The 13,603-nt window shown below is 39.8% G+C and overlaps 1 protein-coding gene across 7 annotated transcripts in view; it reads left to right on the top strand.

The window, feature by feature from the left end:
• Positions 1-13,603, top strand: part of NEK10 (NIMA related kinase 10) — a 332,382-nt gene that overhangs the window by 67,553 nt on the left and 251,226 nt on the right. For all 7 annotated transcript variants that reach the window (XM_056520053.1, XM_056520060.1, XM_056520055.1 and 4 more), the window contains exons 4-6: positions 7,343-7,458; positions 8,044-8,142; positions 8,711-8,795. In XM_056520053.1, the coding sequence (XP_056376028.1) occupies positions 7,343-7,458; positions 8,044-8,142; positions 8,711-8,795 (300 nt within the window). The remainder of the gene's footprint in view (positions 1-7,342; positions 7,459-8,043; positions 8,143-8,710; positions 8,796-13,603) is intronic.

Below are 13,603 nucleotides of genomic sequence, written 5' to 3'. Positions count from 1 at the left end.
CCCTCAAACAATTTACATACAACGGAGGTTAAACTAACAGGTCTGTAATTCCCGAGGTCACCTTTTGTTCCATTTTTAAATATTGGCACCACATTTGCCATGCACCAGTCCTGGGGAACAGTCCCTGTTACTATAGAGTCCGAGAATATTTAAAATAGAGGTCTGTCTATTACAATTGTGGTAGCTTGGGGGGTGTAGGGTATGGGCAGTGTAGCTGTGCAGGTAATAAGGGGTGTTTGTTAACCCTTGCTATTCGTGACGCCAGGGTGAGGGGCTCCTCAATAAAGCTTTTCCTACCGCCGCCCTTCCCAGGAAGGATAGGGAGGTAGATGATACTTAGTTTAAGTAGTGAGTAATAATGGATTGTCCACAACTGGAAAGCTTCTGTAAACAACGTTAACTATACTGAAGATTTTCTGTACACTTCATCAACATAACAGTCTCTCATCAATACAGCTTCCTTTTGGAGATTGACAATGGTTGGGACTTTAGCTTTAAGAGTCTCTAGACTATTGTGCTGCTCCACTGGATTTAGAGAATTAGTTGCGGTCCAGTAGTCAGGCTAGTATTAGCAGGAATTAGTATAAGACTCACGATTTTTGGTTCAGCTAAGGCCGTAGGTTTTGAGGCCTAGCGTGTCATTGAAAGTTGCGTAGCACACCGTCCTGTTAGTCCGGTATCCAGGAGAGCAGCAACCCAAGAGAGTGCAGCTCCCTTCTATGGGCAGAGGCTGGACTAAAGCTAATTGGTCCATACGGATGTCAATCACCATTACAGAGAATGCTGGGTAACACGTGACCCAAGGACCTCCTAAGGTCCTGCAACATACTATAGAGGTCACTAGCTTGGTCACATGACCGAAGGTCCTGCGACGCTGAACAAGGTAAGTACTATACATTCCTATATAATATAGATAGAATTACTAATATATACATTTATTAATATACAAGTTAAACTTAAGGAGAGGCGACTAGGGGCTGTCCCACCCGAGGAACCCTACCTGAATGTAGTTACTCTGACTCTACACTAGGTACTGGATGCAATATGCTACCGGGACACCACACAATACTTAATTCCTTCAGAACTTGGGGGTGAATGCCATCTGGACCTGGTGATTTTTCTATTTTGATTTTTTGTACGCGGCATTGTACTTCTTCCTGGGTTAGAAAGGTGACCTGTACTGGGGAGTTTACCTTATCACACTGTATTTCACCTGGCATTTCATTTTCCTTGGTGAATACAGTGGAGAAGAATTTGTTTAGTATATTTGCTTTTTCCTGATCCCCGTCTATAATTTCTTCCACATTTTTTAAAGGGCCTACACTTTCACTTTTGACCTTTTTGCTATTTATATAGTTAAATAATATTTTGGGGTTAGTTTTACTCTCTTTGGCAATGAGTCTTTCTGTCTCTACTTTTATCTGTATTTTACATATTTTAACTTTTTTTCTATAGCTTTTTAATGCTTCTTCACTGCCATCCAGTTTTAGTAGTATAAACGCTTCATGTTTGTCATTTATTGCCCCCTTAACATTTTTATTCATCCATTCTGGTTTTCTTTTATTTCTGACCCTTATATTCCCATAGGGTATGTACATCTTACAGTGAGAATTTAAGATATTCCTAAAAGTCTCCCATTTAGTGTCAGTGTTCATATTTTTGAGGACATTATCCCATTTTATATTGTTAAGGGCTTCTCTTAGTTGATCGAACTTTGCCTTCCTAAAGTTCATTGTTTTTGTGGCCCCTCGAGAGATTCCCTTATTGAAGAACAAATTATAATGTATTAAATTATGATCACTTTTTCCTAGGTGTCCTTCTACTTGCACATTAGTTACTCTGTCAGGTCTGTTGGTTAATAATAAGTCTAGTAGGGCACCCCCTCTGGTCGGACACTGTACCATTTGGGACAGATATTTGTCTTTAGCTATAGTCAGAAATAGGGATCGACCGATACCGATAATCTGTGGAGGTTAGGGCCGATAGCCGATAATTTATACCGATATTCCGGTATAAGTTATCGGCTATTTATCCCCCTGCGACACCGCTGCAAATCATTGATTTAAAGCTGGCGCTTTAAATCAATGAACTGCAGCGGCTTTTGCGGTGCCATAGGCTGCCGCCGCCACCCGCTTCTCTCCCCCTGCCTGTCCGGGGATCCTCCTGAGTCCTATCACCGCGACTGCCCCACCGCTGCACCGCTCCGCACCGTGCCACCTACCGCCCCACCGCACTGCGTCACACTCCCCACCGCACCACCCTGGCCCCATTGCCTCCCCCATCCCCGGTTTTATAATTACCTGTTCCCGGGGCCCGGGGTCCACTCTACTTCTGGCTCCGGTGGCGTCCTCCTGAGCTGTCACTGTGCGCACTGACGGTGACGTCGCGTCACGTCACTCGTCATTGTGCACAGCGTAACGCAGGACGCAGCAGGAGCCAGAAGTAGCGTGGACCCTGGGAAAAGGTAATTATAAAACCGGGGATGGGGGAGGCAATGGGGCCGGGGCGGTGCGCTGGGGGGTGCGATGCGGTGCGGCGGGTCGGTGGGGGGGCGGTCACGGTGCGGTGGGGGCGGTGCGGGGCATTATCGGATTATCGGCAAGGTAATTGCCGATACCGATAATGCCCAAAATCGTGATTATTGGTCGATAATATCGTCCAAACCGATAATCTATCGATCCCTAGTCAGAAACCTGTTTCCTTTATGAGATTCACAGGTCTCAGTCTCCCAGTTTATATCAGGATAGTTAAAGTCCCCCATTCTTATCACCTCATTTTGATTTGCTGCCTTGTTTATTTGCCTCAGTAGTGTATCTTCTGCCTCTTCCATTATGTTTGGTGGCTTATAACAAACCCCTACCAGAATTTTTTTATTTGTATCTCCATATATTTCTACCCATAATAACTGCACATTATCGTTTCCCTCCCATATATCCTCCCGCAGTGCGGCTTTCAGACTCGATTTCACATAAAGACAAACTTCTTCCCCTTTCCATTTTGTCCGATCCTTCCTGAATAGACTATATCCCTGTATGTTGACCACCCAGTCACAGCTATCGTCCAACCAAGTCTCTGTTATACCCACTATATCATAATTTTCTTCAGACATCAACCAATCCAGTTCCTCTGTTTTATTGGACAGACTTCTGGCATTAGTCATCATGCAATACAATTGTATGATTTTTCTTCCTATGAAGCCTATACCTATTAACTATTCTAACCCCTCCCTCCGCTCCACCCTCAGGTATATTACTAAGTCCCCCCTCTCTATCTACACTATCTTCCCCTTCTACATTGTAGGTTCCCTCCCCCTTAAGTCCTTTAAATTTTAAGTTTCTCTCACTTTTATACTTACACTCACTTGTATACATCACACTCTTGTATACAGACACACAATCACTCTCACAATCACTAGATATACTTGGTTTTATAGTTATAGGATGAAAAAAACTTATTATGTTATGGTCACTATTGCCAAGATGACCCCTACCTAGTGCTGGGCGGTATACCGGTTCATACCAGTTTGTCTCTTCTTTACAATATCAATTTTTCATTTACAACAATACCGGTCGGGCCGCCAAGCTCTACTCTACTTCAGATTCTTTGTCTGGCCAATTGGTTAGTATAAGGTCCAGAAGCACCCCACCTCTTGTTAAGATTTTACGTATAAGTAAACCCCTCCCCCTTTCCTACTTGTACAGTCATTCCTGAACAGAATGTAGCCCTGTACATTAACTGCCCAGTCTTAGATTGCATCCAGCCATGTCTCACTTATCCCCACTATATCATAGTCTTTCTCCAACATTAATAGTTCCAGTTCCTCCATCATATTATTGAGGCTTCTGGCATTAGTATACATGCATTTAATTTTCCTTTTATCACTTATGACTGTTCTAACCCCTCCCTCCGCTCCACCCCCGGTTTTATTACCTATCCCCTGATCTCTGTCTACACTATCTATCCCTTCTTTGTTGTAGATTTCCTCCCCAACTCCACTAACCAGAATATAAAGGTGAGTAGTGTGGTTGATCCTGAGTAAAATAATGTATTCCTTACCCCAATCTGTTCATCTTTTCCCAAGATATAGCACAATCTTGCAACATGCAAATTAACTCTTAACTGCACTGGAGGCAGGGTTAAAGACTATCTGCACTTCTGACGCCATCCCCCTGGGTCCTGCTTGTGCGACCCTACGCATCATCTCATAAGGAGATTAATATTAATGAGCTGGGCAGCGCAAACCAGGTCTGATCTGTTTGCTAACTGTAATTTAAGTCTCATAATTATGGGGTCTGGTCTTAGGACTGATAATTATAAGGTCTAGCCTTAGGTCTGATAATTATGAGGTCTGGTTTGAGTTCTGATAATTATGAGGTATGGTATGAGGTCTGATAATTATGAAATCTTATCTAAGATCTTATAATTATGGGGTCTGGTCTTAGTTATGATAATTATAAAGTCTGGTCTTAGGTCTGATAATCATGGGGTCTAGTCTTAGGTCTGATAATTATAAAGTCTGGTCTTAGGTCTTATAATCATGGGGTCTAGTCTTAGGTCTGATACTTATGAGGTCTGGTCTTAGTTCTGATAATAATGGGGTCTGGTCTTAGTTTTGATAATTATGAGGTCTCATCTTAGGTCTTATAATTGTGAGGTTTCGTCTTAGGTCAAATAATTATGGGATCTAGTCTTAGGTCTGAAAAGTACTGGGTCTGGTCTTTGTTCTGATAATGATGGGGTCTGGTCTAAGGAGTGATAACTATGGGGTTTGGTTTTAGGTCTAATAATTATTTTGTGTGTAGCATGAGCATGAGGACACCATAGCAGCACAATTAAAGAGCCTGGAGGTGGCAGCATCAACATGAGGAGACCATATAGCAGCACAGGGAAAGTGCCTGGAGGTGTAGCATCAGCATGAGGAGAGCATATGGTGGCACAATGACAGAGCAGTGAAGTGAATGACCAAGTGAACCGATCAATCACGGCCGCTGGGTTGCTGGTCGAGACGACACCGGGAGCTTAGACCTCTCTCGGCGACTCAGCTGCCACACGCCCCTACACTGCTGCGACCTCTGCCTGCGCCTGATTAATTTAGGCCTCTTCCACTCCACTGTGCACATCCTGGCACTACTCTGCCTGACATACTTATTGCGTATATCAGAGTACAATATGCTTTACTACGCTTAAAACTGTATTTGTCTAGAACAGCAGCAGGTGTGTACTATTAGCTGTCCTTTCACAGTATCTAGGCCCTTGACAGATTAACCGGTACAACATCGTACACAAATTAAATGTGCATATGTGGTATGCACTTATGAGGGCGGTACAGTACGCTTAAAAAAACATATTTTAGTTAAACATCAGTTGATTACTTCTGCGTGGACTTTCACAGTATCTAGGCCATTGACAAATTAACAGGTACAAAATAGTACACTACTTAGATGTACGTATGTGGTATATAGTTATGCACTTATGAGGGCAGGAAAATGCGGTACAGTACGCTTAAAAAAACTTATTTTAGTAAAACCCCAGCCAGTGATTACTTTTGCCTGGACTTTCACAGTATCTAGGCGGTACAGTACGCTTGAAATTTTTTTATTTTTGCACAACACCAGCAGTACACAACAGTGCTGCTGCACAAAAAAAGCTGTGTACTAAATACAAAATTGCACTCTGCGAATACTGTTCAGTGCTATGCTAATACTGTTTACTTCTAGGCACTAATTGGTCAGTATTATTGTCAATCTTCTCTGGTCTGCTCGATGTCAGACCAGAAAGGAAGACCCCGGGATGACGGCCGGAGCAGGTGAGGGGACCTCTGTCCCCCATCTTGGATGATTTAATCCCTGCGGCATTTCTGAGGGCTAGAGATGAGCGAAGTTACAGTGATTAGATTTGTCACAAACTTCTCGGCTCGGCAGTTGCTGACTTTAGCCTACATAATTTAGTTCAGCTTTCAGGTGCTGCAGTGGGCTGGAGACTCTCTCCTAGGACTCTATCCACCTTTTCCAGCCCACTGAAGCACCTGAAAGCTGAACTAATTTATGCAGGCTAAAGTCAGCAACTGCCGAGCCGAGAAGTTTGTGACGAATAGAATCACTGTAACTTCGCTCATCTCTACTGAGGGCGATCCGATCCTCCATTAGAGCGCCCGCATTGCCTCAGATGCCATGATCAGTATTGATCACGACATCTGAGGGGTGAATGACGGACTTCAGTTTTTGGATCTGACAGTGCTCATTTAAACCCTTACGCAAAGGATACGGGATGTGTATCTGATGACGGGGGATCTGACTGCTGGGACCCCATGCAATCTTTCTACCGGTATCCAAGTCTCCCATCAGAATGGATTGATGGTGTTCACGCATATACCAAGCGCTGTACTGTGAATAAGGGGTAAGTTGTTATGGTAGAACAATCCCTTTAACATGTCTAAAGTTGACTAAACTCCTATAATGGTAAGTATGCAACAAACTATGTGTTTCATAAATAAATGATACAATTTTCATAATCTAAAATATTTACTATTTTTATTTTGAAGCCTGAATTGGAACATTTCTACTGCCTCCACGATTGCTTCATTTAGAAAATATATTAACAATAATTACACATGCGCTTTGCTAAATTTTCTAAATATTACCAATAGCACTGAAATCTGACAATATTTCAGTTATTAGTCCATTGCTAAGGAGAAACTAAAGAACACATTATAGAATTTTGAATAGCATGTAAGAAATCTCAATGAGACTGACACTTTGCTTACATGCATAAGTTCTTTGGGTCCAGTGGATATGCTACAAATTTCTTTGGTAAAACCATTTTTATACTGACCATATAGGTATAATAATTTAGGTATAAAAATATATATTAATGTATTAACAGTTGTATTAAGGGGGAAGGGGGCTGTAATGGCAGATTTTAAGGCAATGTCTAATTGGATAACTTAAAAAAAAAAATCCTTCAGATTAATATCATTTTTTTCTTACCTGACAACCCCTTTTAACATGTTAGTTGAGAACTTTCAGCGCAAGATCACATGTCTACAAAACAGGTTGTTACAGTTTTTTGTTCAATAAAGCAGCCACTCACTAATTTAAATCAATATGATATATCAAGCAGAGAATTTTGGAATCCTCATTGCAAATGTGACTGTAGCATAATACTACTGATAAGTGCTTGCTACTGCTGTGTAGGTAGGATTCCAGCCCTATAGTGCAAATAAGGATATGAAAAAAGCATGAAAGAAAGATGAAACTAGTCAACAATTCTCTTGCATGCCACAATTTGCTCAATGATTCTGTGGATCAAATCTTTCATCAGATTTTTAATTTTTAATTTAAAGCTCCCGGCTTTAAAACCCATTGGCACGCCAAAGACTCAGCAGAAGTTTGGAAGAAACCACATGCCTAAAAATCAGTGGCAAGAATCTACTGAATCAGTAGAACTTGAAAAGTTTAGGTAAGTAAAACAATCTTTAACTCTTGTACTTATAAAGTACTAGCGGAGTACCCGGCGTTGCCCGGTTCTTCCTTCATAATCCTTGTTGGAGAGGAGAATCAACAAAGGAGGAAGCTTTTGACTTTATATCCTATCCTCATATATTGTTGTTATATCCCAACCCCATATCCCGACCTCATATCCCGTCCTCATATTTTTACCTCATATCCCGACCTCCTATCCTGACCTCCTATCCCATCCTCATATCTCGACCTCACATCCTGTCCTCATATTCCGTCCTTATATTCCATCCTCCTATCTCGACCTCATATCCCGACCTCATGTCCCGTCCTCATATCCCATCCTCCTATCTCAACCTCATATCCTGTCCTCGTATCCCGACCTCATATCTCGTCCTCGTATCCCATCCTCGTATCCTGTCCTCATATCCTTTCGATAGGGGATAAGATGATTTTGCCCGGAATACCCCTTTAAATTATAATTTTTTTTTACTTTGTGAACAGGATGCATGACTAATGTTGTGTTTTACATAATACTTGTATTACTGTTTATCACCAAAGTGTACACTGTTTTTTGTTCTTTTAGCATTAATTACAAAAATGAAAGAAATTTTAGCCAGCACTCTCAACATAACTTATTCCTTGACGTATTTACGGCACTGGTAAAGAACAGGCTTGGATGCAGGTAAAACTCATTTTATTTAGTTATGTTTTTATATACTTTGTAACTTTAGACAATCATTATTTTTGCTATTGAGTAATTATTAATATTAATAACAAGTGTATGATTGTTATAAGATTCATTTCATATAACATTGCACCATTTGTCTTTTCAAATATCTTATTCCCCCCCCCCCCCCCCCCAATAAAAAAAAGTGCAACTGCATGGAATTGCAAAAATCTCTTTATTTCTAAAGAGCTGGGATTCCAGACATTATTGTCAAGTTTTACTGTGTGACAGTCTTTCATTTCTTTCAAGCCTAAGTAAATTTTATTATCCTTTTTGGCCTCACTCCCAGCTCAGACGTTAATAACCATAGACAAACAGTAAAATAGCCCACGCTGATCTCCCACACACGGTATGTTCCACAAAGCATCAGCTGGCAATGTAGCAGCAAAATATTACACAGAAGACCATTAATGCATAATGATCTAATTAAATATGGAAGTTTAACAATTAGATCAAGGCTTCTTGTTCAGAAATATGTTGCTACTCACAGTTATTGTTTTCTTTATTTTTTTTTTCAACACAGAGAATGGATTGATAGAGCTACATCTGTTCACTTATTGCGAGTATTGATCTGTTTGAGATTATTAATCCGGGACCCATATTATCAGGTATGGACTTACCTTTTCAATAGCTATACATATCACTTCGTGTAAACACATCAAGGACTATTGATCTCATAGTTATTAAGATTATTTTAGGCATTCACACTCGCAGAGTAGCAGGTTTTGAGACTTCAAAAAAATAGTACTTAAAGGGGTACTCCGGTGGAAAATATATTTTTTTAAATCAACTGCTGCCAGAAAGTTATACAGAGGTGTCAGCAGAGAGCACTGTGGTCTCAAAAGGCTTGGGATTGAATGAGTGGGCGAGTGACATTACAAAGCCAGTCAGAAGGCAGTATAGAGGTGTTGTCAGACCCATTATAAAAGCCTATGCAAGTAGCTTTAGCAGTTATTTTCAAGATAGCAGGTGAATATCTCTGTGAGGAACAGAGCAGTGAACAACAAAGATAGGAGTAGGACCACAATTTGTAATAAAAGCAGCAATGTTCTGCCTCTGTTATTGTCCGTGTTACTGTGTGTTACAGTGACAGTTACTGTGTTCCTTACGTTCAGCTGCTTTAAAGATGAAGCCCAATCTTGCATTCTGAAAATTAACTCTTAACTTCTCCAGGGGCGGGGTTTAAATACTATCTGCACTGCTTATCAATATTCATCTACTGATGAGATGATAAGCGGGGCAACATGAACTGGACCCAGGGGACAGCGTCTGAGGTGCAGATAGTCTTCAAACCCATCCCTAGTACAGTTAAGAATTAATTTCCATATATGAGATGGATATCATGATATTTCATGAACTAAGACTTCAGAAAGAATGAGATGCCATTTAAGTATTTTTTTCTGTAAGTGGCCTGTTGTGTATAGTTGGCCAGTTGAGAACAATGAATACAGCTATATAGGTGAGGATAGTTATGGCAGTAGGTTGTTAACACAGCTGAGCAGTAGGTTGTTAACACTACACAGAGAATGCTGTTTTCCTTGGTTGTAAATGTGACACTGTTTTAGCCACACAATCTCTAGAGCTATGCTACCTCGAGATAAAAGAAATGTGTTTGAATTGCTTAAAAATGCCATATCTAGCAATATATGGGGCCAGGAAGATATCTCCTATTATATCCGTATCTACACCAAATAAGGGGGGAGTCAGATTTGTAAATTACTTCTATTTAAAATCTTAATCCTTGCAGTACTTATCAGCTGCTGTATGTTCCACAGGAAGTTATTTTCTTTTTTAATTTATTTTCTGTCTGACCACAGTGCTCTCTGCTGACACCTCTGTCAATGTCAGGAACTCTCCAGAGCAGGATAGGTTTGCTATGGGGATTTGCTCCTGCTCTGGACAGTTTCTGACATGGACAGAGGTGTCAGCAGAGACCACTGTGGTCAGATAGAAATGGAATTTAAAAAGAAAAGAACTTCCTCTGTAGCATACAGCAGCTGGTAAGTACCTGAAAGGATGAGTTTTTTTTTTTTTTTTTAAAGTAATTTACAAATCTGTTTAACTTTCTGGCACCAGTTGATAAAAAAATAAATAATAATAATAATGGTTTTCCACCGGAGTACCCCTTTAAGTGTTTAAGCTACTGGGTATAGTAGGTTATATTGGGGATAGTAGATTATGTTGGGAAATTGTAATCCATATTGGATTAGTGGCGTCCTGTCTGCAGAAATGGCCGGTAGTGGTAGCAATATTTAAGTTGTGTAAATGGAAATTTTTGTTATTATTTCCAGTCTAGTGTAGACCAATAGTGACCTCAGAAATTGCCATATCACCCACATTAGGTTACAGGTTTGCTTGGAGTAGTATATTTGTCATGCCAGGTACCATTAGTTTTCCCATAGCCATAAATGTTGTAACTTTGCAAAAATGCTGCACAGAGATTTTTTGATGAAAAAGCTTATTGTGGCATTTATTTGCTCATCTTTGGTGTTTTTATGCAGTTTTGGGCTCAGTGGCAGTTTTCCAAATTCACAGCATGTTGAGACTATGGCATTTTTTTGGGACAAAATCTTGGCGTTTCTTTCCCATAAATGTCTATGGGAACAAAAAAAGCCATAAAAACACTATGTGGATTTAGCATTGCCATTTCCTGGTCTTTTCCCCTCATTTCCTCAATAGAAAAAACCTGTTACATGTTGGAAGAATCATGACCTGTCATGATAAAAATGCAGGGGAATAGTGGCAAAGAAAAATAAATGGCATGACTCGCTTTTTTTGTAAAATCTGCACTAATACTCTGGTCAAAAAAATGGCAGAAAAAAATACACAGCAATATACGGCATGTGGGACATTACCCTTAAAGGGTTCTTTTTTGGCCATGTATTTGCAACCTATGCACACAGTGTGAACTGCTATTTATTATAAGCCAGGTCTTTTTCACCCCAGTGTCTGTCTTTTCAGTATATCTTTGCTGTGGTTTTTGTATACTTTTATGTGACTGTATTATGTTTACTATGTGCATTATGTAATAAAGATTGTGATATTCATTGCATAACTATACGTTAATGGATCTTGCTTTTGGGGAGATTTTTTTAAAATATTATTTCTGTTTATTTTAACACTATTTTGCCTTCATGAGGCTTTTTGTAAGTTATCATTTGATTGCTTATATAGCTCATTGTAATGCATATGCATTACATTGATTCATACAGCCTTCCATAGGCAAGCTATATCAATATCCGAGTCACAGCAGGCACAAAGCCTAGTACAGGCCTTAGGCTGCCCTGATCTAGTGATTGATGCATGGCTCATAAATCAGTTAAATGACCAGCATAGGAGTTATCTCCGATGTCTGTCACTACCAATCTGGTGCTGACTTTAAATAGAAGCCAGCACTTGTGGGAATGTCGGGGATACGGCTCCATAACGCGCACCATACTCCCTTATTAATGAAGTTCAGGTTTAGACCAAAGTTTAGTAAACCTGCCAAACCGATCTTAGTTATTTGTGTGTATCATCTTGACAGTTTTAGGCATGAAAAGGAAAAAACAAATAGCAAATGCTCGAGAATAAACAACTTTCAATCAACATAAATAGGTATATAGTATCCCCACATTTGAATTTACTTCGTGGGCAACTCTCACTCTCCGCCCTCTAAGTAGGCCTCACAACATTCCACTCGGCTGTTCTATTCAAGCTGCAAATGGAAGCAAATATGCAATACTACTCATATAACCCTTTAAAACGGGTTCTTAATTTAAAAAACACTATGTATATATATATATATATATATATATATATATATATATATATATATATAAAACTATAACATTAAAGGGGTACTCCACTGGAAAACACTTTTTTTTTTTAAATCAACTGATGACAGAAAGTTAAACAGATTTGTAAATAACTTCTATTCAAAAATCTTAAAATCTTCTAGTACTTGTAAGCTTCTGTATGCTCCACAGGAAGTTCTCTTCTTTTTGAATTTCCTTTCTGCCTGACCACAGTGCTCTCTGCTGACCATTTCAGGAACTGTCCAGAGCAGGATATGTTTGCTATGGGGATTTGCTCCTACTCTGCATAGTTCCTATAATGTGAAGAGTATAATGAAGAAAAAAAATGCCAATTGATGCCATTGATTGTCCCTCCAAAATGCGTCCTTGGTTTTATGTACTTTCAATAAACATAGTGCTATATATCTTCAATGGCAATAGAAGTAAGAAAGAATCGCACTCACCACAGCAATGATCCCAAGAATGACGTTCTTTATTCCAAAGAGCAGATAAAGCAGCAGAATATAGGAAGAAGGCAATTCCAAAGTGCGGAGAGTGAGAGCAGCCGCTCTCAGGACACAGGGGCACACAGTAGGAGTGGCAACTAGTTTCGCGTCAGCCGACGCTTCTTCCGGCCATGTGTATGCGTCTCCTCCCACAGGTAGTAACCATTTTATAGACAGAAAATACACATCATGTGACCAGTGTCATAAAAAACATAGCGTACAAAAAAGAGAAAAAATTTGATTAAAATAATTAAAACAAAAGTAGAATGAAGGAGAAAATACACATAAAATGCAGATTCACAAAAAAAGCAAAAAAGTAATTTCGTTCATTCAGCCCGAGAGGACCCGTAGCATCCAACTTAACAATCCATGATGCTTCTCGGCGTAAAAGATAAGTATGGAGATCTACTCCCTCTGGGGCTGTTTCTATGCTCTCCAAGCAAATGTAACTCCTTCGGTTATACCACCATGATATTCAATCATATGGGAGATAAACCGTGGGGAACCTTTTTTTTAGTTTTTAACTAATAAAAATGTTAACGTATACGATAGAACAATTTTCTTTTAGTCTTTCCGATATAAAAAAATTTGCAAGGACAAATGGTGCAATAGATAATGAATGTAGACTGACAAGTGATAAATTGGTCAAGGAAGATGTTCGTGCCACCCAATACAAAGTTTCTCTTTGATATATTGTAGTGGCAAAAATTGCAATTTTTGCAAGGGAAATTTCCCTTCGGTATACATCCCCTTAACCAAGTTTTATTTTTCTCTTGTAGCTTGCGTTTACCTTTCTTTAGAAAGTCACCGATAGTTCGGGATTTCCGAAAAGTGATAATCGGCTTCTCCTTTGCAAATGCCCCCAAATCAGCATCCTGTTCAATCATGAACCTATTTTCTCGTATTCATTTTTTGACCGTGTCGTTCATGGGGGAATTTGCAAAGGAGAAGACGAAACGGGAATCGGCTGAGTTTCTGGTTTGTTTCTTTTTATTACTAGACCTAAGTAATTCCTCACGGGATTTTTTCGTTGCCCTAGTGAGAGCTTTGTCGAGAACAGTGGGAGGATACCCATGTTCGAGAAACCGAGCGGTAAGTGTTTTAGCTTCTTCAAGAAAATTATTGTTATCACTA

Source organism: Hyla sarda, chromosome 5 (genome assembly GCF_029499605.1).
Source record: "Hyla sarda isolate aHylSar1 chromosome 5, aHylSar1.hap1, whole genome shotgun sequence".
Lineage (NCBI taxonomy): Eukaryota > Metazoa > Chordata > Amphibia > Anura > Hylidae > Hyla > Hyla sarda.
The sequence above is the reverse complement of the archived record's forward strand: the minus strand, read 5'-3'. Positions and strand labels throughout refer to the sequence as shown.